This window comes from Rhinoraja longicauda, chromosome 2 (assembly GCF_053455715.1).
Source record: "Rhinoraja longicauda isolate Sanriku21f chromosome 2, sRhiLon1.1, whole genome shotgun sequence".
In the NCBI taxonomy this organism is placed as follows: Eukaryota; Metazoa; Chordata; class Chondrichthyes; order Rajiformes; family Arhynchobatidae; genus Rhinoraja; species Rhinoraja longicauda.
This window is the reverse complement of record NC_135954.1, coordinates 74,741,783-74,768,802: the sequence shown is the minus strand read 5'-3', so window position 1 is coordinate 74,768,802 and position 27,020 is coordinate 74,741,783. Positions and strand designations below refer to the sequence as shown.

Genomic DNA, 27,020 nt, shown 5'->3' with positions numbered 1-27,020 from the left:
CCCTATTGCTTGCCAGTAGGGAGGCCGCCTTATCCAATAGGCGCGGTGGAAGGGCGGGACCTGCGCCGCCGCTCGACTGGCACCGCCTGCGGCCCAAGATGGCGGCTAATGAGGTGGAGGCACTGAAGCACCACCAGCAAAAAGATGTGTGCTTCACACGGCCCAAGTACAGGGAGGGTCGCCGACTGAGGTCTGTAAAAGTAAGTCCTGCCACAATATTTATCGAGCAGATGCTAATTAATAAGGCATGTAAAATGTTGCTCCGCGGATCCAATGCTCATCCCCTGGCAGAGAATTCCAGTCTCACAACGACTCTGAAGGTTACCACAAATATTTCAGGCAAGCCAATTACGCCTCCCGGATGAAAGTACATCGAACTTGTGCATACAAAACATTCGTTCACTTAGATAAGCAAACTCGTGAATTAGCAGCAATTGGCTTCTTGAGTCTCCCCACCATTTAATAAGATCTTTGCTGCTCTGACTGTAACTACAACTGCAGTTGGCTGTTAGACATAAAATGCTGGAGTAACTCAGCAGGACAGGCAGCATCTCTGGAGAGAAGGAATGGGGGACGTTTCGGGTCGAGACCTGAAGAATGGTCTCCACCTGAAATGTCACCCATTCCTTCTCTCCAGAGATGCTGCCTGTCCCGCTAAACTACTCCAGCATTTTCTGTCTATCTTCGATTTAAACCAGCATCTGTAGTTCTTTCTTACACATGTAGTTGTTGTCGGGGTCCCGGACTCTGCTCTAATCCTCCATAGGAACAGTTAACTCTTGGGTTTCGGAAATAGACCTACAGGGCATTTGCGGCTGAGTTGGAGAGTGAAACAATTGTGGCGTCTTGTCGAGTCGAACAGCACCGAAGCGGATCCCACCACCGACCTGGGCCGGCCTGCCTCTGGCAGCGCGTTGTAGATATCAACCACTCTCTAACCCTGTCTGAAGAAGGGTCTCGACCCGAAATGTCACCCATTCCTTCTCTCCTGAGATGCTGCCTGACCTGCTGAGTTACTCCAGCATTTTGTGAATAAATACCTTCGATTTGTACCAACATCTGCAGCTATTTTCTTATACTCTCTAACCCTCGTCTCCTGGAGAATTGTGGAGGTGTGATCATTTGTAGTGTTTGAAGAAGAAGTGGATACATTTTTTTGGGAAGATCAGGGAATTTAATGCTATGTGGAACTGGCATAGAAGGACAGATGAGTCTCAGCGCGACCACGTTCAATGACAGGACAAGTTAGAGCGATGGAATGGACGACTGCTCCTATTTTATGCTTCTTGTGTCTTGAGATGAATTTCAAGAGTATTTAATTGTCATGGGTACCAACGAGGGAACAATGTTTTTTTTACTTGCAACAGCATTACAGCCCCGTGATTTTTTTAATATCTCATGAACACAATAAAAAACTTTCAGAGGAGAATGAAAGTGTTCTAATTATTTATCAAGTACTTCAGGATTTGTACATCATGTCGATTACTTCAATTTTTTTTAAAGTTGGAAACCTGAAATTAAAAAAAAGAAAATCCTGTCATTTGAACAGGTACATGGATAGGAAAGGTTTAGAGGGATATAGTCCAAACGCAGGCAGGTGGAACTAGTGTAGATGGGGCATATTAGTCGGCATCGGCAAGTTGAGCAGGACACTTTTTATATGCTGCAGGATTCAATATTCTAAATGCAAGAAAAACTCAGCAGTCCAAGTGGCAATCAAGACCAAAAAAAAGTTGATTTTTCATGTTGAAGATTTGTTGTGAGTAGAATCTGTTGCTTGAATATGTAATAAATTTAAAGGAGTCATTTTGTGACAGCTAAAATGTTCCTTGTATCTATTTTTATGATTTATTCACAATAATATGTAACCATGATCTAGGTGTACACAATAAATCTGGAATCCAGGCACCTACTAATCCAGGGAGTGGCAGCTGTGGGGGTCATGAAAGAGCTGATTGAACTCTTTGCTTTATATGGAACCATTGAAGAATATTTTGCATTGGATGAATATCCAGCTGAGGAATTCACTGAAGTTTATCATATCAAGTACCAAAAGTTACAAAGCGCAAGGTAATGAGCCGGGATAACTTTCTTAATGCAGAAAATATGTTTTCAATTTAACTCTTGTACCATAATCAAATTGACTAATCTGCAATGAATTCCATTGAATTGTTCAAATAAGCAACAAATTTATTTATCTTAATGGTATGAGTCTAATAACTGAATTTATTTGGGATATGCATTATCCATATAAACAAAAAATGTAAAATGCATATGCAACAATCCTGGTTTGGGTGGTTATCAGAGTTGAAAATCTTAGATAAAGCTGTATGCATTAAATTAACATAATGTATGAAATAAATAGTAGGATTTTCCAAATAACACTGAAAACTCATATCATATTTATTTTTGCTATAATTAAGATACATGATTTGTAAATAAGAACATTTCTGCCCCGTTTAATTTCTGTGGCACTGAAAATCCAATAAATCTATGTAAAATCGGTATTCATTTTTAAAATAGTGTAAAAGATGATAATTGCATTAACGGGACTGCCTTTTTTGTATTGGATTTATTGGACATGACTCTGTTTCTAACCAATCTATTTAGTTGTTTGTAACACCCGGGGAATGGTTCATTCGTAAAAATATTGTTTTTAGAGAGTTAAGGAAGAAATTTCACATTATATTTTAAGTAAAACACAGGCTAAAACAGGTCCTCCCCATGTTTTGAAGGCCCAACTTATGGACACTACATACATATGAAAGAGCAATCGGAAGTCCGGAGGGATGGAGGGGGTGCTACAAAGCTGCTGGCATATTCTGCCATGTAAGAACAGGTGATTTCTTGCCTCACCAGGGTCAAGCTGAGTAAAGCTGAGAGCTTTGAGCTGACTCGCTCATTCAGTAAGGCAGGCTGGTGCCTGCTTATTCTCCTGTCATTATGATTCCCCCTCCCGGTCACTTTTGTTTTTGGTTCACTTCCAACATATGAACGGTTCTGGAGAACAGAACGCTGTTGTAACCTGGGGACTTTCTGTAGGTTTATTTTCTGTAGATGAGTATCCCCTTATAAATTGTACTTAAGACTTTTAATCATGTTTTTTTTCCAGAATAGCAAAACGCAAACAGGATGAGAAAAGTTTTTTTGGTGGTTTGCTTCATGTATGTTATGCCCCTGAATTTGAAACAATTGAGGATACAAGAGCAAAATTAAATGAGAGGAGAAGGTACATAATGAGAACAACAAGCAATAAAGGTATGTTCGTGGAACGTTATTTTTAGTCAATAGCTTCCATTTTGTCACATTACAGCATAGCCAGAAATAGTTTGTTATATCCTAACAGGAAAATCTGGTTGCATTATGTTGAATGCATTGTTTATTTCACAATAAAACATTCAACTTTTCATTCTTGCAACCCTCAAAATACAAACAATTAGTAGAGCAGTGTTTTTTAAAAACAAATTATTACATCCTCGTCCTTCATCTGTGAAAGGATGAAGGATGATCCTACAAATGTAAAGTGCATCTGCTTACCTTGTCTGAAGAAAGGTCTCAACCCGAAATGTCACCCATTCCTTCTCTCCCAAGATGCTGCCTGACCCGCTGAGTTACTCCAGCATTTTGTGTCTAACTTCGATTTAAACCAGCATCTGCAGTTTTTTTCCTACACATCTATTTGCCTTGTGCACTGAATGTAGCAAATTGTAATAACTGGTCAGGAAAAACCCAATAATTAAATAAAATTCATATGATTTTCTTCAAACTGCTTTTCAATGAAGTCGTTTCCTTAAGCAACTAACTTTAATTTAAATTGTAATGCTTTTTTTGTCATGTGAAGCTTGTTGCATTCTAATGCAAGCAGTTGCACTTTAACAATGAAAATGTATTGTACATTTTCAGATTATGCAAAAGCAGTGCAATAAAGCAGGGATGTTGCACTTTTCAGCTTGCATCAGTGAAGATGCATAGTCTGTGTGGAAAGAAAAATACTAATTTCAGGGAGAGTTTGTCTTATTTAATATTATACCATAAATTATAAGTCACAAGATGGCGCTGGGGAATGGTGACATTTAATGTAAAGGTTATCTTAAGACAAAACAGCCATGTGATCATTTCCCTTTATTATCTATCTGTTCCAGCACTGGGAAAGTGATTCGTTCCTGTGCTTTAAGTCTCCTGTCAATTATCACTATATCAAAGTATCTCTTGGAACTATGATTTTTTTTTGTTAGCACTGATGCTGTCAGCACAGCTATGATTTCTAGCAAAGCAGTGGTGAGGGGGTGTCCAGATGTGGCAGAAATGATGAAGAACGACCCCCCCTCCCTCCCCTCTTTAGCATACTTCTAGCTTCTGTTTCATCACTTTAACAAACTGCTTACAGAAAGGCTGCTGTTCCAAAGAGAGATCGGGGATTGCTGTCGTCTTTGTTCACTGAAACATGAGTAACTTTTGATTTAGCTGACCTCTTATACAACCTGATCATTTTGATATGTATCCTATGAATTGTAAAGGATCCTCAAAAAATGGGAAAGATGGTGTTTGCTTTTTGGTCAATGCTTTGTTGTGCACTGATGTAATGGTCTTGGCTCAATTCTGCTCCCCTGACCTAGAACCCCTTCACATAAACTACCTTCCCTTTTATCTACCAACGGAATTCACTGCTACCTCCTTGTTGGCGGTCTAGGTAGCACCCCAAGCCAATGCCAAGGTTGTCGGGTCTTTTGAGGCAGCAAATGTTGAGGCCCTGTTCATCATGGCTGGTGCCTTAATCAAGCTAAATTCAGGAACATACTCCATAAATGTCATCACCATGTCTCATGCCCCATGCGGGGCATTAACACTCTTGATCATTGCTACACCACTATCAAGTATGTCAATTTCTCCATCCCGCACCCTCATTTTGGTCAGTCTGATCACGTGTTAGCACAGATGCTGCTGATTTATAGATAGATTGAATTGCAAAGTGCAAACCAAAAGAGTAACACAGCAGTGATCTGAGAATGCTACTGATCAACTTCTGGACCGCATTGAATGAGTGTATTGTAACATGTGCAAGACTAGTTCATCTGAATAAGTATACCTCAGTCGTCACCGGTTTCATCACAATATGCGAAACCATGGATGAACAGGGAGATCCACTCTACGAAAGTCTAGATCTGAGGCTTTCAAGAAGGATGATTCAACTCTGTCCAAGATACCCAAGTATGATCTGTGCAAGGCTGTCAGAGATGCTAAGAGATTCCAAAACAAACTGGAGGCTCAAATTAATCAAATGGATGACAGCTGACTGTGACAGTTTAAAAACCATCCGGGGCTACAAGCTGAAATCAGGAATATCTGGCAATGGCACATCTCTACTGGCTGACCTCAATGCTTTACACCCATTTTGAACAGGCAAACAATGTTCCAAAAAGTGCTTTCCCTCCCACCCCCTACTCTCCTATAGGCTCTGCCCCATCCATTTGTGGCAGAAGTCAGATCTGTTCTCGCAGGGGTAAACTCAGAATGTGACCGGCCCAGGTGGAGTCCCGAGACAGGTTCTGAAATTGTGCTGCAATCAACTGGCCACAATCTTTACTGACATCTTCAGCCTCTCACTTCAACAGGCTACTGTCCCAGCTATTTCAAGCAGGCCTCCATCATTCCAATCCGCAAGAAAAATAGTGACCCGTCTGATTGACCACTCTCAGTAGATCTAACATCAACAGAAATTAAATGCTTTGAAAGGCTGATCATGGCTCACATCCTGATAGTCTAAATCCCTTGCAATATTTGTAAAAATTATGAAAATAGGTCTACAAGGGAAACCATCTCTCTCGTGCTACATTAACCTCCGGATCACCTTGACCTTAAGAATGCTTTACACTCTATTCATTAACTACTACCCATGAGAGACTGGAGAAGTGAAATTTGTTAGCCCTGGCGCAGAGGAGATTAAGACTGGACATGTTTGGGCTATATAAAATTATGAGATAGGGTAAACTTTGCATTGAATACGGGGAAACCCCGAGAGGTTGATAAAACTTGAGGACATCAATTTAGGATAAAGGAAATAATTTAGTGGGGAGATGAGCAGATTCTTCACCCAGAGAGTGGTGAGTACCTAGTACTTAGTGCCTGAGAGAGTAGTTGAATCTAGGTCATTAACATTATTTAATAAGTTTCTAGATGAACACTTAACATAGAACAGCACAACGGGGCCCGTCAGCCCACAATATGTCAAACATGATGCCAACTTAAAATGAACTCGTCTGCCTGTACATGATCCATATCTCTCAATTCCCTGCACTACCACCTGCCAATCCAAAAGGCTTTTAAACTCCACTTTAATTGCTTGGGCACAGAAGGCTAGGTACTGGCAGATTGATGGTAGTAATATATAAGGGTGCCCACTAGTCTGCATGGATGGATTGGGCCAAATGGTCTGTTTCCATGCTGTATGATTTTATGACCATAAATCAATGTGTTACAAATTTAAAAAGCTTATTTGGGTAGGATTTTTGACATTTAGCAAATGAAGGTAGTGAAATGTAATGAAGTACATGAATCAATAGGCATAAACACAATCTCTGCTCGGGTATTCTCAGTAAGAGTGATTTAATGCTTGATATTAAAACGGTTATCAAATTAACAATAATGGAAAGCACCTTTCATAATCCCATCATAGCAGGATGCGCCCATAACTGCTAATTAATGCATGAATTGTAACCTTTGAAACACAGTAGTCACTTTGGGATAGCCAAGCTCTCCCAAATGTTAATGAAATAATGACTGCCGTTTGGAGTTTGGGTTGATACCTTAATCCATTACTGCCTATGCTTTGAATTTTAAATTCTGTAATCTAATTCTGGAATTTGCAAATCTATCTTTCTAATTCTGTTAAGAATTCTATCAAACAACCATTAGAGCCATTAATCCAAAGGTATTCGTAAACCACTGATGTTTTTATTTAGAGCATAGTATCTTGTGAAGAGAAGATAAAAGTTACATTTATTATGTTTTTTTTGTACATGTTGGATGTGTAGTATATGAGATTTATAGAAACTACCATTTCTTAAATAGCGAATATTTATCTTCAATACTTTTATTTTGAGGTGCAGATCTGTATGTGGGAGTAAAATACGCTGGAAATCCAGTTATGTCACCAACTGCCATGAAAGGAAGACTGTCTGAAAAGCCTGAACAATGTGAAAGTTCAGAACCTGACCAGCAAGAAAGAAATGCCGGATTCACCATGTATGGTTACCCAATGTTATTGCCTCCACCACAGGAAGATGGCCAACAGTCTTTTTCCATGTCAAGGTTCAGACAAGAAAATCCGCAAGTGCCTTTGTCACGTGCAATTTTACCCGAAGATGTCCGTTGTATGGAAAACTGTTATGAATCTGCATTACCTTTTTCCCACAAGCAAAATTTGGACAAATCTTGTAATTCTAAGAACATGCAGAGTTCAGAAACAAAAGCACGGGTCTCTAACTTCAGAACTTGTGTCGCAAGATTTGTTCCCAGGAATATGCAGCTGCAGGTCAAGAAGAAAATAAACCAGCAAATGGACATTAATATATTTGACAGATCACCTGCTGATAATACCACAATAATAGGACCAAAACGTCCGGAAATGCCAAAAGTAGACATGGAGGATAAATCTTTAAATATCTCTGCTTCTTTGATTCGAAATAAACTTACGGAGGTAAGCAATTTTTTTAACTTAAAAACAAGTTGTTGAAATAGTCCAGCAGTTTGCGTAGCAGATTCAACTAAACAAAGTTAACATTTCGGCTTCATGATCTTTGATCTGAAGAATAGAAAGGCGTGCATATGAACAAAGGGGAAAGTCTGTGATCAGTGACAGACAGGAAAGATTAAAAAGCTAAATACATCAAAATCTATACAAAGAGAAACAGTCAACATTTTGGATCAGTGCCTAAACAGAAGATAAGGTATTGTTCTTCTAGTTTGCATTGGGCCTCACTATAGCAATGAAGGAATCCCCAAAAAACAGGTTTTCCCAGGTAACATATCCAGTTTTGTTTTTAGGGTTATTCCCACCCTTGGTCATTAGTCCCACCTAAGCATACAAGCATGGTTAGGTGGGAGTATCCACTTGAGGAAAGTCCGATAATATGCTCTTGTTCCTATTTGTCAGATCCTCGCCTTGATCCGAATGTAATAAACACACTTCAAGGACATTGAACATAAACACTTTGGTTTATTCATCCAAATCCTACAAGTGATTCGGCTTCTGTCTCCAGTGTAGACCCTTGCAGCTTGTCTACCTTCAGCAATCTGGATAATGAGTCAACTATATTGTTCTTTCCAGCGATGTAGATCACTCTATTTGTACTGTTGGAGTCCAAGCATCGACTTTGAATCTGGGCAGATGGCTTCCCCTCATGGAGACCCATTCGTGAGTAGAGAGACTGCTGAAGCATTAGGTGTGCTACACTAGAGACAGAAGCAGAACCGTTTGTAAAAAATTTTGATGTACACTACACCAAGAGCACTGAGAACAAGGGAAGTGGAAGAAGAGTCGGACAAGGATCCAGAACTACAAGACGTTAAGAGAGCAAATCCAATGAGGTGACTGGGAGGTCTATAAGGTGATGAACTATGCACAATTGGAAGGTGTGTGCTGAGAGGAAACAGGATCGTAGTGTCAACAAAGCTGAGATCAAGGATGATTGCATTGGCTCATGAGGGACATTTAGGAGTTGTTGGAACTAGATAATTACTAGTTCATCCTCGTCGCCAATGTCTTGATCCAAATGTGATAAACACACTTCAGGGTCACTGCACATAAATGCTTTGGTTTATTCGTCTACCATTCCTTTACATCCTTGCAACATGTGTCTTCTGACCTTTCTGACTCATAGTAACATGTGATACATTTAAATACGACGTCAGTTACCATGACACTTATTTTGCTGCTACTGCTTGCAATTTAAGGATTAGTCCATGATGCAATCAGCAAAGAGCAGCGAATAAGCCACTTGTCTTTTTTAAGTAAGTGGTATATGGGAGAGAGGCATTATAAAGGAAAAATTTTAAAAACACCGTAATGTTATGCTTGAAAGTATCTTGTAAAAACTAACAGATAAATTCATCAATTTAATAAAAATCTTCTTTTTATTAGGTATTGTCGGTCTCTACAACAGAAACTGAAGAAATGCAAACAAAACCTCCAAAGCAACGTCGGAGAATCTAAAGGAACTCCCTGAAAATAGTGGCTTATTGTGTCTTATCATATCTTAAACACTTTGTACAATACATTTCTTTGAATATTATTAGAAAGAATGGTGTGGCTCTTGCTGTGCACAAGATTTTTCATTAAAACCATAAAGATGAATTAGTCTGTTTTGGATTAAGTGACAGATTACTAGAGCGGCCAGAACTTGTTCATGCTTCTGAATAGTGTTTGACCTTTTGGTGCCATTTGGGATAACAAATATACATTAAAGATCACACTTAAGAAGTACAGTGTCATCAATACAATTTTTGTAAGCAGTTTGTTAAAGAAACATTGGAACCTATCTTAATAGACTAAGCTAAAATACAATGAATAGTTTTCAACGTTCTATCCTTTGTTTCCTGTTGCAATATAGAACAAACTTGAAGGGCCAAGTAACAAACTGTTCTTGCTGCATATGCTCATAAAACATTTACCTTTACTTCAGATGAACAATATGTTTAAATAAACTTATTTAATACTTTTTTGAATAAATCTATTCCTGATTTATAATTAACACTGACCAAGCCAGTATTTATAGCCTCTGAACTGAGTAGTGTACTAAGACATTTATTCACAAAATGCTGGAATAACTCAGCAGGTCAGGCAGCATCTCAGGAGAGAAGGAATGGGCGACATTTTGGGTCGAGACCCTTCTTCAGACTGATGTCAGGGGGGCGGGACAAAGGAAGGATATAGGTGGAGACAGGAAGATAGAGGGAGATCTGGGAAGGGGATGGGGAAGAGAGGGACAGAGGAACTATCTAAAGTTGGAGTAGTCAATGTTCATACCACTGGGCTGCAAGCTGCCCAGGCGAAATATGAGGTGCTGTTCCTCCAATTTCCGGTGTTAACCAATCTGATCTCCTGGTGGCTGAGCACTTCAACTCCCCCTCCCATTCCCAGAATGACCTTTCTGTCATGGGCCTCCTCCAGTGCCATAGTGAGGCCCACTTCCTTCTATATTTTGGGCAGTAATGTGTGAAGAGCTGGAATCTATTATAAAAATGCAGTAATTATATTTGGAATGCATCAGTGAAATTCGACACAGCATAGGTGAGTGAAAGGGAAATTATGCTTAATATATCCTGTAGTGTCTTTTGAGGTAGTAACCTAATAAATTAATATAAGTAGTAGAGACACGAGGAATAGTGGAGACAAGGAACTGCTGTAATCTTGAACAAAACTCAAGATGGAGGAACTTGGTGGGTCAGGCAGCATCTGTGGAGGAAATGGGCAGGTGATGTTACCACATAAGAAATATGTAATTTTAAAATTAATGCTTCTCTGGACTTGCAGGAAACAGTAGGATTTTTTTTGCCAGGGTGCCAGCCAATGACTAATGGTGTGCAACAAAGATCATTGCTTCGATCACAGCTATTTGCAATGTGTGATTTGATGAGAGTATTACAAGTAACATCTCCAAGTTTGGAGATGACACAAAGGTATGTGAACAAGGAGCAGGAGGCAAAGAGGCGTCTAAGTGATTTAAACTAGTTAGGCAAGTGGGCAAATATGCAGTTTAACATGGATAAATGTGTGTTGTTCATGATGGTTCAAAATATGGAAAGACTGGGGAAGAAGTATGGTGCAACAACATTTAGGTGCCTTTTCCACCGATTGCTGAAACTTTCAGGTGCACCTAGCATTTGGAAAGGCAAGGAGTGTGCTGGCCTTCATTGCAAGAGGATTTGAATACAGAATTTAAAACGGCTTATTGCAACTGTATGGTCTATCTGAGGAAAATATTCCTGCCCAGGGAGGAACACGACAAATGTTTACCGGATGGAATCCTGGATTGGCAAGACTGATCTATGAGGAGAGATTTGCCTATTATGTTCACTGGAGAAAAGAAGAAAAAAAAAGAGGATTTCCTCAAAACCACTAAACATTGTAAGGGGAATTTAACCAGACTAAATATAAGGATGATGTTCCTCGTGGCTGGATAGTCCAGAATCAAACATTACACTCTCAGGATATGAGTAATGTCATTTAGAGCTGAGATCAAGAAATTTCCTCACCCAGTGATGAACTCGTGGAATTTTGTGCCATAAGACAATCAAAGCCAAGGAGGTAGATGTATTTCCTAATGATAAAAAGATCAAGGTATATATGGAGGAGAAAAAGGGATAGATGTGGTTGAACTACCATGATTGTTTTACATGGTGAAACATATCAGAAGACCAAATGGCAGACACCTACTCATTTCTGCTTCTGTAACTAAGTGAGAAGTATATCTTAAGAAAAAAGAACTTTAAATATTCCAAAGAATTATTGCATTTGGTTTAAGTAATTTAAATATCCCATGTACCATCCAATAGCAAACATTTCTAGGAAATTAAAGACAAGTATATAGAATATTGTGCTTTTTTTTCCTTTATTAATTAAAAATGTGGACTGCAATGAACAAAATTTAGCAAGAACTACCACAAAAGCTTTTAAACTAAACATATTCTTATTTTTTGATAAACTTAAACTGAATGCAAGGGAAAGCGAGATTGCAGGAATTTTCCTCAGAAGTTGTAAGTTTGCGACTGTAGCCAAACATTAGTCTTGGGGCTTTCTAACCAAGAGAGACCTCTGAATTAATTAGAAAAGCAAGGAGGCTACAAATAGCACTTTGTTTCATTTTAATTGTTAATCTGAGACTACAACTGTTCAAGGTATAAACTGTTGTACCCAAAGATGATTCTGCAATGTAAGCAGACTTTATAAGTTTGCATCCACTTTGTTGCCCAGGATTAAGCATTCCCAAATCACCACAAAGGAGGTATTTTGCCCGAGTCTCAGAATGATTTGATTAATATAGTCTTCTCTCTTCCTCTTTTATTCACAGTTTAAAGTAAATTATGTTGCCAAATTTATAACTGATTAGTGAAAACCATAATGGCAACGTTGAAAATCTCAGTTCCAGCCACAGTTACCACAGCAGTTGCAGACATAACTGTCATTGTAATGCTGTCTTGATTGGAAGGGTAGAAATAAGACTATTAGGATGAAATTAGCAAGTCCAATTAAATCAGTAGCCGCTTTCTTTAGGTGTGAAATTCATTTTAAATAAAAGTTTTTGAATATGCATTTATCCATGTCAACAAAATAAAGCTAATTAAATTAATAGAAACATTAACATTGTTCATTCAATGTATTCAGTTTACACTATCACTTAATTATACATACAATATAAGCAAAAATAAGCATTGGGGAGAGTATACAATGTTGAACATATTTATAAATGTACATTGTTTCATTAAACATATAAAAACATACTTCCATCCATTTTAAAATTGTAAAATATAATTTAGCAATCAGGAATGTCCTGCAAGTATCGTACAAATTGTCTTATGAAAATAAAATGCTCCTTCCCATCAATGTCATTTGCATTTTACTTCATCAAATTTTTAAAGAAGAAAAATGAATAACAGGCAGCACAAATTTATTTTGCGATCTTGAGTACTTGTTTTTAACCTAACCTTACATATTTTTGTGAAATTTATGTTTACAGTAGGTGTTTGCATTTTTGTACCATTCATTTTTCTAATTAATATAAAGGTGAGTGCTGTTAGCGTGTTGATATGACAGAAAGAATATTTTCTAATGTTGATAAGTGGGTAAATCACTTAACTAATACTCAGTGTACTACATTCATTTGTGAATGAGCTACTGATTATGAATGGCGAATTCATTTAGCCGTTATGGAGAAGCAATCTGAAGCATCAACATCAATTAATCATCCTTGGATTTCTTAAAGGCCTGTTCCTCAAAAGCGAGTGCACTCTATATGAAAAGATAAGTATATTATTGAAAATTGTATTGCAACGGTGCAAAAAGATAATGTTTGACAATTCTCCATTTTCATCTCCATGACCTATATTATCTGTTTCAATTTAAGTCACAATTTTTATATATGTAAAGATATAAATGGCAGATGGTGTCTTTTTTTTTGCATTTGGCCTAAACCTCTTCTGCCTCCTCTTTCACTTACCTACAACAATATGCAAGTATCTCGTGGACTTGTAACCAAGATTCAACTACCTTGTTGGTACATCTCACTGCCTTGACAAAACCCATTCTTCAGAGAGACACAACCCATGCTCCAGTGACTCTATTCCACTAAATAGCTGATCACCTAATGCAGGATGACAACCAAAACATTGACCATTCCTTTGCCACCACTGATATTGCTTTACCTGCTGAGTTCGTCCAGCAGTTTGTTATATTTGCAGCAGCTGATCACCTAACTTTGTTGTGTCTTTATGAGTTAACGATTTTCTTCCATAAGGTACTTGCAACTCTCATTTAGCTACTTTCAAACAGCCTTGTCAGACACCCCTGCCCACGCCTCTGTATTTGCATAATGAACCTACAAAGTCCTGAATTTGTCATCTTACAAAGAAGCTGCAAAAATCTGAAATAAGAACAAAATGCTGAGGATACAGACCAGGCAACCGGTGGAGTAAGAAACAAAGCTAAACTTGCAGGTCAATGACTTCCTCTGTTCTGATGAGAAGTTACTGACCTGAATGTTAACTGTTCCTCCTGCTTCTCCACAGATGTTGCCTGACCTATGGAGTATCTTCAGCATTTTCTGTTTATATTTTCCAGAATTTTTATTTTTGTCTGCAAGTTTCGGCACATTCGAAAACAATTCTGATCCATGTTACCAATAACACCTTATGTGATTATGAGAAAGTGAATCTGTTTACTATTTACTATTATGTTCTGATAATTTAGTAAATTCCCACAATGTCCATTAATATTTACTTTATATTTAGTCCTGAAGAAACATCCTGTTTGACACATATGATCGTGCTATTAAACTTGAAAATGACCCTACCATCATCTGGCTGGATGAGAGGAAATACATTGAATCAGCTGCAATAGGTTCTAATCCAGCAATCACATTGATACATTTTAAGGATCAATCCTTGCCCTGCTTCTACATCTTACACAAACAATGAAACACAATGAATAGAATGCTGATGACCCCTACCACCACTACCTGGTATTGCTGTGGCAGTATAACAATCATATTCCATGTCTTGATTACAATACTATGTTTGACAACATCTGAAAACAAATTTGGGAACAGAATGATATTACATAAAATGCAACAATCTAAGAAATAAGTTAAAATTTGACTTTCAAGCACCTTACCCGTGGATCTGGAAGACAGGGTCCAAAAGCTTCTAATAAGAGGTTATCATCTTTCACTGCCTTCTCAAAGTCTGCATATGCAACTTTGTTATCGCGATCGTAGTCCTAGTAATGAAAAGGGGACAATTTACAAACAATATTTCATTTACATGGTCTAACATGGAGCAATTAGATAACATCAATTCCATTCATTTTTGCTTTATCTATAACTGCAAATGAGCACTCTCTTAACAATAAAAATCATACAACATATTCTAGGCATTTAGATATCAGTATGACACAAATTTGCAACTTCAAAAGGGCATAAATGTAGTTATTACAGGAACTGGAATGGAACGTGTCCAACGGTAGAGAGAAAATATTTTAAGGAGGTTTTTCAAAACAAGGAGCTACAGCACAGGAAGTTCCATTATAAATAATAAGATAACTCTGCCACATGCAGCAGAGCAGCAGATACAGAAAATATGAAGCAAAATAAAAACCCGACACAAGACTGAAGGTGTCAGCACCGAGGAGTGAGCATATAATTAGAAATTGATGAGAGGAAAATGGATGCTGAAATTGCAGAGCTGCACAGAGTAAATAGTAATAGCAAGATGTAGGGAAAATCAAGAATAGTTTTCACAAAAATATTGATGAATTGCAATCGTACTGACAATAAGCCACCCTACAATGTTCTTAATGACCTTTCATGAAAATTAAATATTTAAAACAAAAATTATTGTTTTTAGATTTGTTTAAATAGCTCTTTTAATTTAAAAAACCAACTTTGCATTAATATTTATTAATTTCTGGTAGATTAAAAAGCTTTCAATCTCAAATTTTGCTTGAGATTTTTTATTTGTGCTTGAATACTCACATTAATTGAGCTCACATTGAATTATTTTCCTAAATAAACCACATCTTTATTTTAACTTTGAAAACAGTATTATCATATCACATCATATATATACAGCCGGAAACAGGCCTTTTCGGCCCTCCAAGTCCGTGCCGCCCAGCGATCCCCGCACATTAACACTATCCTATACCCACTAGGGACAATTTTTACATTTTACCCAGCCAATTAACCTACATACCTGTATTAAATCAGCTTGATAAAAAATATATATATTTTAATGGTGTCCCTTGAAACTTCTTGATCTTTTACATTTACTAATCCCCAACACAAGATATGACAGGGACAAAAATAACCACTATAGCATCCACAGTGCAATATATAAAATTCACAAAAAAGTTTTTTGTCTCATAATAAAATGTCCTTCAAAATACACTAACTCTTGAAAAGCTTTCTCTCAATAACATCCTTATATTGGCATTACAATTTGACAGCACTGGCAAGTAGTAGAAGTGCAATTAATCGTGGATATGCTTGGAGACATTTTGAGGTGACAAGACAATAACAATAGATTTTTTTTTAAATATGCACAGAACCATATTCACTTTCCAGTTAAGTGTTAAAAAGGAAATAGTACCCATGTTGTTCTAATCTTCAATTGTTTCTTTGAAGCATTTCCTACACTTTGGATCAGATTTATTGAGAAAAGTCACAAAGCGAATGTGCCGTTTTCAGATCATTGTCAGAGGATACCAAGTGTAAGTTTTCTTGTTTCTGGGTAACATTTGTTTTTTGTCTTTACGGCATGAAAAGGTGATTTCCATTATACTGACCAAAGACAGATCTGAATGGATGTGTATTGCTCACCAGAGAAAAAAACATCTTAATTAATAATCAATTTTCTTACCAATCTTTTCAGTGCTATCTCTACCAAGTCTTTTACTCCTTCGTCGGGATCTTCTTCTGTTGGTTGTTTGATAAGGCTAGTTTTGAGCATGTGAAACATCTCCTCTCGTGAAATGAACCCATCTCCATTTAGATCAAAAACGTCAAAGCAGACTGAATCAAAGTAAATAATTAACTTTAATCTCAATGAATTGACATTTAAACATTTACATACACTTTAAGCTATTAAAAAAAATATCAATAACATAGCATCATAACCATACTAAACTATCATGTGTGTCCCTAGTTATTTAACAAGATTTGACACCACCAACTCAGATAAGGACATTGTGGCCTGATTCTTTTAGGAGTATCTTGACGAAAAGAAATGACATGAACACCAAAAAACTCATTCCAAATTGATCATATTAATTGGACTTTGAATTAGCATATGGTTGTTGTGATCTGCAACCAAAATTCATTCAATAGGGGAGTGAGTTGAAGAAGGTTACAGACTACAAGGATTTAAAAACAAGGATAAGTAGTTTTTAAACAGATACGATGCTTCACTGGTAGTCGATCAGGGTAGGCAAATAATGACCAAATGATGTGTGCCAGGATGACTTTAAGTTTATCATGGAAGAAACATGGCCAAGAATGCAGTGAAATGGTCTATAGTAAAGGTGACCAAAACATGATTAAGGATTTCTGTACCAGCTGAGCTGGTGGCAGAGTTATGATGACTGAAACAGATAGCAATCATGCTGCATGTGGCACTGCGGTGATCTCATGATCAAATATGGTAGCACAGCTGCAAAAGTCTGGTTTACCTACAACAAGTAACCAGGGAAAAGAATGGTGACTATCTATATACTAAAACTCTCGTTTGTTTGTTTGTTTGTTTGTTCCTGAACTTTAGCCAAAATGGTACATGATAGCACAACAATTTTAGGCCCACCTTACTCACCGTCGTCCCTTTGGTGCTACTGGAAGAAGTTTAATTGAAATCGGTGTTATATTTTTTAAGTTATTCACATTTTAAAGTTTAAATCTATCTCCTAAGGGGGGAGGGAGGGAGGGGGGAGGATAAGGGGGGGGGTTTGAGGGGGATGGAGGGGGGGAGGGGAAGGGGAAGGGAGGAGGGGAGGGTGGGAGAGAGGGGGGGGTGAGAGGGTGCTGCACCAATGCAGGAGAGGTTTGGTCTAGTATATACAAATAAAAATGTAATTAATCCTACATTTTATCTTTTCATCCAAAGTCCCCCGGAGGAATATTGAAAGTCCTTCAATCCATTCTTTCATGTTGACATAGCCATCATTGTCTTTGTCAAATGAGCGAAAAACTGTAAAAAAAAATCCAAACTAACATGAAATATTTAAAGTTGACTTACTTACTTACCAAGACATAGAAGGAAGGCAATCAGCCCATCAAGTCCATGCCACTCTCAACAGAGTAGTCCCATCAATTTCATTCTTTTTTAATTTTCCTGTAGCCTCACAACTTATTCTTTCTTATGCGCATCAACTTTAGCCAGTATTTAGAATTATTGGGTCCATAGCAAAGATTCTACGAAATGCGACAACAATCAACAAAATTAATCAGATGTTTATCATAGATCTTTTCTAATTTATGTGTGGGGCATGTTTTATTACACAGAGAATGGTAGGTGCCTGGAATGCACGGCCAGGGATTGTGATTGAACCAGCTACGATAATGATGTTTAAGAGGCTTTTAGATAGGCACATGAATATGCTGGAAATGGAGGGATATGGATTATGTGCAGACAGAAAGAAATGGCATAATTTGGCATCATGCTCAGCACAAACATGGGGTGAGCCGAAGGACCTGTTTCTGTGCTGTACTTTTTGATCTACTGTGTTCTAAATGAAATGAAAATACGAGAAATATATTAAAATATTATTTTTCAGGAAAACAACAGTGAAGTATTGTTTAACTGTTATTCTTTGGATATGAATAGTATGTTGAAACTCTTCTGGAAATGTAAATACTCATCTGACATACACTTAAAGAGTGTTCTGAAAACATTGTTTGGGTTGTATAAATGCATCCTTATAATTCTTGCCACTTTGCCTACCCTATCAACCAAACAAATAAAACAGCTGCACAAACTAATATCAATATAAACCCCATGGTATTACAAGTATCCAGTTGCCAAATGTCTATAGATGTACAAAACAGTATTTAGTACAGGCCGACCCTAACTTATAGACACCTCAATATGAGGGAGCTCCAATAATGATATTAAATCTAAAAGGTCTGGAACGTTTGTTCCTATGAATGGCAAACTAGTTTCTCTTCTTTCTCCATTTTTAGCAATTGTTCTTTCTTATCAGTCTTATGTGCAGTTGGTGCCATTCATTACAATACAATGGAGATATGGTTACCTTATTGAGTGATTTTTGTGCATTTCCCGACTTACAAATAAAATCAATTTATGGACGTCTGTAAAAATGGAACCCATCTGTTATCCAGGGATGGCCTCTACTGCTTTTTTTTATTTGCATTGTAAAAAGAAAAACACTTCCAAATTTTGGAATATTTAAATATCTCAACACAGCTCTGGACTGGGTGGGTAGTGCAGTCCAAAGGACCAGTATTCATATTCGTACAAGCATACAGCTAACTAATGATATTAATTTCAGATAAATTGTTCCTTAATTAGATATTTAGATCTCAGACTAATTCTGCATTTAGTTTTGAGCAGTTCTTTTGATAATTCCAATGAGCTTGATCCATGGTGACGAGCAAGTGCTGCAGCAGTAGGTGTAAGGCACCTGCAGACACTGATTGGATCCTAACCTTGGGTGCTGTTTGTGTGGAGTTTGCACATTCCCTCTGCACCATGTGGATTTCTCCTGGATATTCTTGTCTACCATTCTCTCTGCCCTTGTAGCATGTAATGCATTTCAAGGCGTAACATTTTGGCCACTAACCTTAATTTTGTATGTGTTGTTAAGGATTATTTGCACTGTTGACGGCAATATTTGATTAAAAAAAGCTGCTATATACTAAGGAGCATTTTTTCACTTCTATTAATTACATATTGCTTACTATTAATAGTTATAGTTTTCTATGATTTTTAGAGGAGATACAATCCTTAGAAATGCTGCAGCATTTTGATACCATCTTCCAAATGCACTGGATAAATCCGAACAAAATCGATAAGAAACAAAGCATAAGGATGCTGATGAACACAAAATGACCTGGAAGAATAGACTAGAACAATGTCATGTGTGGAGATTGGCACATTTTTTGATGTAGTAAAAATTACATAAATTGAGAACATTTATCGCCGAATGAGTCAATGGCAATATAGCAAAGTATTGTCATTTGCAAGTTTGTGTAAGGAGGAACACCTGTACAATGGGACTGGTATTTTGGCCTTGATTGTAAAGTTGAATTCTATTTAGTTGTCCACCTGGAATAAAGATTAACCAGATTCCATCTGCACTACTTTTATTATATACTCAGAATCAAATGGCAAGGTAGATGAGATCTTCCTCGAGCAAGTTTATGAAGTGTGACACTCCTACTCAAAATGGAAATGATTGTGCTGGTTATGCTCTCTGAGCAAATTGGCAGGTGGTAGTAATACCCAAGGATATGCTATATGGAGAATTATAGGTGAGAACAAGAACAGAATGTTCTAGACTTCACTACAAAGATTTACATGTCAGATTGGAATGCATTTGGAATGATGCTGACTGACAGTACCAGTCCTCCCTGTGGATCATAATTATATCACTTGTTCCTGGGATTTGGGTGATATTAATAAAGCTGCATGTAGCCTTTCTTCGGGTATCCTGAAAAAATGATAATGGAGGACACCTCCCTGAACCAATGCAATAACCCTCACCACCGGGTGGTGCCGGCAATGGCTGCCTCACCAACAGCCTGTCTGTCCCTTTGTGTCTATTTTGAATGTGTTAAATGTATGTTTTTTAGTGTTCTTTAACTCGTTTTGTGTGGGGGGTGGGGGAATTGGGGGAAACTTTTTCTAATCTCTGACCTCGACGGAAATGCAATTTTTTCCGTATCGTATCTCCATCCGCACTGCGGTCTAACAGAGTGGAGTTGGCGGCCTTTGCTGGCGATCAACTGGGAGCTCCATCGCCGGAACCTGCAGGACTTACCATCACGGAGCTTGCAATCCCTGTCGGGGGGTCGTCTTTGGGGCTCCAACCGTGGGAGCCTGTGAGACTTTAACATTGCGGAGCCCGCGGTCTCTGGTAGAGACTGACCCCGGGGACTCCAAGCCACAGGAGTTTCGACTGCCCCGATGTGGGAGTTTCGATCGTCCTGATGCGGGAGTTTCAATCGCCCCAACGGGGGCTTTGACCGCCGGCTGCAGATGGTTTGATTGCCCTGACCGCGGGAGAATAAAGAGGAAGGAGATTGGACTTTATTGCCTTCCATCACTGTGAGGAGCGTGGGGGATCTGCTATGGTGGATGTTTATGATAACTTTTATGTAGTTGTTGTGTCGTGTGGCTTTTTTTAGTATGGTAATCTGACCGTGAAACCTAGAAACCTTGAATAACGACAACTTGCATTTAACCAGCACTTGAAAATTAGTAAGGCAGATCTGCTTACATATGCAAAAATATATATCCGGTATTACAAATGATCACACATGATCTAGAGATCAACATATCGACATTTCACGTAAAGTTTTGCAAAATAAAAGCAACACTCACCTCTGTCCATGATCATATCATCAGTCATTCCAAATGTGGTATGCAGAACATTTCTAAATTTGTTTCGATCAAGTCCCACTGTAATACGTTGCTCAGGAAAAGTGTCAACAAGGGTACTGAAGACTTTCATCAAACACTGCACCTCATGTCTGTTGACTACAGCAAAGGTACAAGAACATGCTTGTTAACATAAAGTACAAAAAAAGGCCGATTTCATACAATATATTATTGATATTTGGTACAAAGATTGCAAAAATTAAGTAATCTGGAATTACTACTTATTAACCTTTTTCAATTACTGCCCATTATATGTCTTTTTAGTATAAACCCACTGACTCGCACAGCTATCTGGACTACACATCTTCCCACCCGGTCCCCTGCAAAAAGTCTATCCCCTACTCCCAATTCCTCCGTCTACGCCGCATCTGCGCCCGAGATGAGGTGTTTCACACTAGGGCGTCAGAGATGTCCTCATTCTTCAGGAAACGGGGCTTCCCCTCTTCCATTATAGATGAGGCTCTCACTAGGGTCTCTTCTACATCCCGTAGCTCCGCTCTTGCTCCCCCTCCCCCCACTCGCAACAAGGACAGAATCCCCCTCGTTCTCACCTTCCACCCCAACAGCCAGCGGATCCAACAAATCATCCGCCAACATTTCCGTCACCTACAACAGGACCCCACCACTGGCCATATCTTCCCATCCCCTCCCCTCTCTGCGTTCCGCAGAGACCGTTCCCTCCGTAACTCCCTGGTCCATTCGTCCCTTCCTACCCAAACCATCCCATCCCCGGGCACTTTCCCCCGCAACCGCACGAGATGCAACATCTGTCCCTTTACCTCCCCCCTCAACTCCATCCAAGGACCCAAACAGTCTTTCCAGGTGAGACAAAGGTTCACCTGCACCTCCTCCAACCTCATCTATTGCATCCGCTGCTCTAGATGTCAACTTATTTACATCGGCAAAACCAAGCGCAGGCTCGGTGATTGCTTCGCTCAACACCTGCGCTCGGTCCGCGTTGGCCAAATTGATCTCCCGGTGGCCGAGCACTTCAACTCCCCCTCCCATTCCCAGTCTGACCTTTCTGTCATGGGCCTCCTCCAGTGCCATAGTGAGGCCCACCGGAAATTGGAGGAACAGCACCTCATATTTCGCCAGGGCAACTTGCAGCCCAGTGGTATGAACATTGACTTCTCCAACTTTAGATAGTTCCTCTGTCCCTCTCTTCCCCTCCCCCTTCCCAGATCTCCCTCTATCTTCCTGTCTCCACCTATATCCTTCCTTTGTCCCGCCCCCCTGACATCAGTCTGAAGAAGGGTCTCGACCCGAAACGTCGCCCATTCCTTCTCTCCTGAGATGCTGCCTGACCTGCTGAGTTACTCCAGCATTTTGTGAATAAATACCTTCGATTTGTACCAGCATCTGCAGTTATTTTCTTATATGTCTTTTTAGAGTTGAGGAGACATACATCATGGAAACATGCCATTCGACAACCCGTCAACACCCACCATGCACTCATCTATATACTAAAACTCTTGTTTGTTTGTTGGTTTGTTCCTGAACTACAGCCAAAATAGTACACAATAGCGCGACAATCTTAGGCCCACCTTACTCACCATCGTCCCTTTCGTGCTAATGGAAGAAGTTTCATTGAAATCGGTGTTATATTTTTAGTTATTCACATTTTAAAGTTTAAATCTATCTCCTAGGGAGGGAGGGGGGAGGGAGGGATGAGGGTGGAGGGAGGGAGGGAGGGAGGGGAGGTGGTAGGATAAGGGGGGTTGAGGGGGATGGAGTGGGGGGAGGGGAAGGGGGAATGGGGAAAAGGGGGTGGAGGGGGGGAGGGGGAGGGGAGGGGAGGAGGGAGGGGGAGGGGGAGGGGAGGGGAGGGGGAGAGGAGAGGGTGCTGCACCAATGTAGGAGAGGTTTGGGCCCAACGGGTCCACTTGGTCTAGTGTACACAAATACTGCACTATTGCCATTTATTTTACTCCCAGAATGCTCACCAGCTCCCCCTAGATTCTACCACTCACACACCTGCAAGGGGCAATTTAGAGTGGTCAATTAACCAACACCCGCACTTATTTGGAGTTTGAAAGAATATCAGAGCACCTGGAGAAAACCACATGTGCAGTCACGAGGAGAACTTTAAAACTCTACACCGCCAGCATCAAACACCTGGAATGAACACGGGATGTTGGAACTGTGGGACAGAAGCTTTACTGTTTCACTCCTCAGAACTTCAGGGACAGCACAAAAGTATATCATGTGAACTGTCCTTCAAGGCATCACATATTCAAAAGCATTACTCGGACTCCATTCATGAAGTAATTGAATATAACTTTATGAAATTACCCAGGGAGAGGCAGAGTCTCTTACAAGTAATTCTAAAGCTGAATCACCACCGAATTTGTTAAATCTTCCTTATTTAAAATAATCTTCAGTGGGTTCACTCACTAAGTAATTTTCGTGTTAGCACAGGCTGGCAAATTTCTGGTAGACTGTAATTTAAAATCTAAAGGTCATACAGTTTAATATAACACTTTCATTTCTCCATTGTATGTAGGGGAGAGCTTCATTTTCTTACTCTTCTCCACAAACATTTGAACAACTATAGACATTGAAACAAGGGAGTGAGGAATACAGAATAAAACAGCAAAGAATAAGAAAATAACAGAGTGATAAAGAAAACTGTCACTTAATTCCACATGATATTCCTACATGCCATGTGACACCTTTTAATCTTCCAAGTTTTTCGTGCAAAGGCAATGCTGATGCATTAGCAGCAACGGTGTGCCACAGGGATCAGAGCTGTTGTTTGTCATTAATGGAAACAATCTGATTGACATTGTGCATGGCATGATTAGTAAATTTGTGGATGAAACCAACACTCGTGGTAGAGGTGACAGTGAAGAAGTTGTGTAAAATTACAACAAGATCTAAATCTACTGGGAAAGTGGGCAAAGAAATGGTAAATGGAAATTATGAAAAGTTTGAAGTTTTGGGAAGTTAAGCTAGGACAGAACACACAGTGAATGGCAGGGTCATGAAGAGTGTTGTAGAACAGTGACACTGTTCCCTTAAAGTGGCGACACAGATAGATAGGGTGGTGAAGAAGCCATTTGCTATGCTTGCCGCCATCTGTCGGGGCACTTAATACAAAAATTACGATGCCATGTTAACACAATACAAGATGTTGGTGAGACCACATCTGAAATACTGTGTGCAATTCTGGTTGCCTACCAAATAGGAAGGATGTTATTAAGCTGGAAAGGGTGCAGAAAATATTCACAAGAGTGTTGCTGAGACTGGAGGGCTTGAGTTATTACGAGAGATTGGATCAACTGGGGCTGTTGTCTTGGAGCAAAGGAGGCTAAAGGGTGACCTTATCGAGGTCTATAAAATCATGAGGGGTTTAGATACGAAGGATGCTCGCACTTTTTTCCCAGCAAGTCTAAAACTAGAGAAATAGACTTAAGATGAGGGGGGAAATATTTAAAGGGTACCTGAGGGCAAGAGTTTTCACAAAGAGGATAGTGAGTATGTGGAACGAGCTGTCATAGGACGTAGTAGAGGCAGGTACAATTATGTTTAAAAGACATTTGGACTGGTAAATAGTTAGAAAAGATTTAGAGGGATATGCATTTGTCAAATGCAGGCAAATCGGGCTACCTCAGGTAGGCACCTTGATCAGCATAGATGAGTTGGGTTTAATAATAATAATAATAATCCATTTATTTTATATAGCGCCTTATCACATGCTCAAAGCGCTTTACAAAAACAATTAACATAGAAACAAACAGACAAACTATCCTGACGGAAAAGCGGCGAATACACAACGCCAGCGTCCTCTCACGTCAGGGTCCTGGTTTAAGGGCCTGGTTAGTGCTGTATAACTCTGTGACTGTGACTCTAAAAAATTGTAGATGCTTAAAATTCAAAACAAAAACAGAAAATGTTGGAAGAACTCAGTAGGTCAGGCAGCATCAATGGATAGAGAAACAGAATTAGCATTGCATGTCTATGGACAGTCAATATTTTGGATCGTGACCTTCCTGTGAACAGAGAGGGGAAAATGCCAGTATAAAGTGATGGGATGAAGGGGGTGCAAGAGCTGGCATGTGATAAATGGATCCAGATGAGAAGGAGTGTATTGGCAGATGGCTCAGTAGTCTTCAACCTAACGGCATGCATACTGAATTCTATAATTTCAGGTAACCAGCTCCCCTCGGTCATAAAGATCCTACCACACATATCCTTCTTTCTCTCAACCTTTTCTCACCTACTTTTTCCCCCACCCACTCCACCTGTGGAGGAGGTGGGGAAGAAACTAACCCAACCCCCCACCCCCACTGTTCCATCTGCTCACCCCACCACCATTTGGTCTCATACTCCCATCTTCCTTTCCCAGCAGTTGCATCATCTGCAACCCGGGTTACTTCAATCAATCAGGTCCCAGCCTCCTGTTGTTAGCTCCTGTCCTCTCTCCCCCGCCTGACTCCATCCACATATACAATCTCCCTCACCTCCGCATTTTGGCCACCCACCCCCCCCCCCCCCCACTTTTTCACTCCATTGGAAGGGTCTTGATCCAAAATGTCGATTGTCCATTTCCCGCCACAGATGCTGCCTGACCGAGTGTTCATGCAGCAGTTTGTTTTGTGCACCAGATTCCAGCACCTACGGTCTTTTGTGTCTCCAGAGATTTATAGATTGTTGGATTTTAAAATGTTAAGCGATTCAAAGAATATAGGTTTGGAGGATAATTTGGATGAGGCACATGATCAGCTATGATCTTTAATGAAGCAGGTTAAGGTTCTTAATTAGTAAGAGTGTCAAAGGTTAAGGGGAGAAGGCAGGATGCGCTGTAGAAAGCATTTTATCAGGATGCATCACAGCATGGTTCGGGAACAACTCCATCCAAGACAGCAAGAAATTGCAGAAAATTGTGGACGCAGCCCAGACCAGCCTCCCTTCCATTGACTACATTTATACGTCACACTGCCTCGGCAAGGCCAGCAGCATGATCAAGGACGAGACGCACCCTGGCCACTCCCTCTTCTCCCTTCGGGCAAAAGGTTATAGAAATGTGAAAACGCACATCTCTAAATTCAGGAACAGTTTCTTCCCAGCTGATATCAGGGAACGAAACCATCCTACCACAATTTCGAGAGAAGTCCTGAACTACTATCTACCTTATTGGAAACTCTCAGACTATCTTTGATCGGATTTTACTGGCTTTATCTTGCACTAAACATTATTCATGTTATTTCCTTTATCATGTATCTGTACACTATGAATGGCTCGAATGTAATCATGTATTGTTCTTTCCACTGACTGGTTAGCATGCAACAAAAGCTTTTCACTGTACCTCGGTACATATAACAATAAACTTTCTCTAAGGAGAATGGGGTTTCTCCAAGGAGAAACATTCTCGAAGGAGAATGGGGTTGAGAGGGAAAGATAAATCAGCCATGATTGAATGGTAGAGTAGACTCGATGGGCCGAATTGCCTCATTCTGCTCCTTTAACTTATGAATATGTGGGAATTGCCAAATCGCCCACTCTGCTCGCATTTCTCCTGTCCCTTTGCTCTTCTATCGCCAAAAGGCATATTCCCTTTTTACCCCTCTCTCACAATACCTACTACGTTCTGCATCTTGGAGGTCTCCAGAGATGCTGACTGTCCCGCTGAGTTACTCCAGCTTTTTGTGTCTATCTTTGGTTTAAACCAGCATCTGCAGTTCCTTCTTACACGTTCTGCATTAAACAGCTTTGCAAGGAAGAGGATAAGGTGGGGTGATAAATGTTAGGAATTGCAAATCCTCTTCCAGCCACTGATTGCCAGAGACGGTGAGGAGGAAACCCGTCCCCATTGTAAATCTGGTCAATGCATCAGCCTGCAGTCAGTCAGCAAGAGCGACACCGCTCGCAGGCTGCGGTTACAGGCAGCCAGCCGCCTCCTCTGTCCACTTACATCGCTTGGTGAGCTTGCACAGAGCGTCGGCCAGCAACTGGTACTGCTTCCTGTTCATGTCTAAGGTCCGTATCCGCGACATGGTTGCTGCAGTTTGGCCGCCGGTCCCGCTGCCCACTTGCTCCCACTTGCTCCCCGCTCCCCGCCGCCGCCTCGTCTGTGACCAAGGCCCGCGGTCACCATGGCAACGCCAAGCCGCCGCGCCGCGCCACGCCGCGAGCTG

At 39.9% G+C, this 27,020-nt stretch overlaps 2 protein-coding genes across 4 annotated transcripts; one reads left to right on the top strand and one right to left on the bottom strand.

Annotated features, from left to right (window-relative positions):
* Window positions 1–50: 50 nt before the first annotated feature.
* On the top strand, window positions 51–9,783 carry rbm48 (RNA binding motif protein 48). Of its 3 annotated transcripts, none has more exons than XM_078421453.1 (5): window positions 51–200; window positions 1,880–2,070; window positions 3,113–3,258; window positions 7,101–7,696; window positions 9,140–9,782. In XM_078421453.1, exons 1-5 carry the CDS (start codon window positions 99–101, stop codon window positions 9,209–9,211), a joined length of 1,107 nt encoding a protein of 368 aa, XP_078277579.1. In that variant the 5' UTR covers window positions 51–98; the 3' UTR covers window positions 9,212–9,782. The 3 variants fall into 3 exon arrangements, with proteins under 3 accessions (XP_078277579.1, XP_078277587.1, XP_078277596.1); XM_078421461.1 differs by having other exon boundaries at window positions 7,107–7,696; window positions 9,140–9,780; XM_078421470.1 differs by having other exon boundaries at window positions 82–190; window positions 9,140–9,783.
* clxn (calaxin) lies at window positions 9,150–26,957 on the bottom strand. The gene is made up of 6 exons (XM_078421483.1): window positions 26,798–26,957; window positions 20,824–20,979; window positions 17,344–17,448; window positions 16,129–16,280; window positions 14,387–14,491; window positions 9,150–13,006 (listed from the first exon to the last, which is right to left on the bottom strand). The coding sequence occupies exons 1-6, from the start codon at window positions 26,877–26,879 to the stop codon at window positions 12,956–12,958; spliced, it is 651 nt and encodes a 216-aa protein (XP_078277609.1). The 5' UTR covers window positions 26,880–26,957; the 3' UTR covers window positions 9,150–12,955.
* Between the last annotated feature and the right edge of the window lie 63 nt (window positions 26,958–27,020).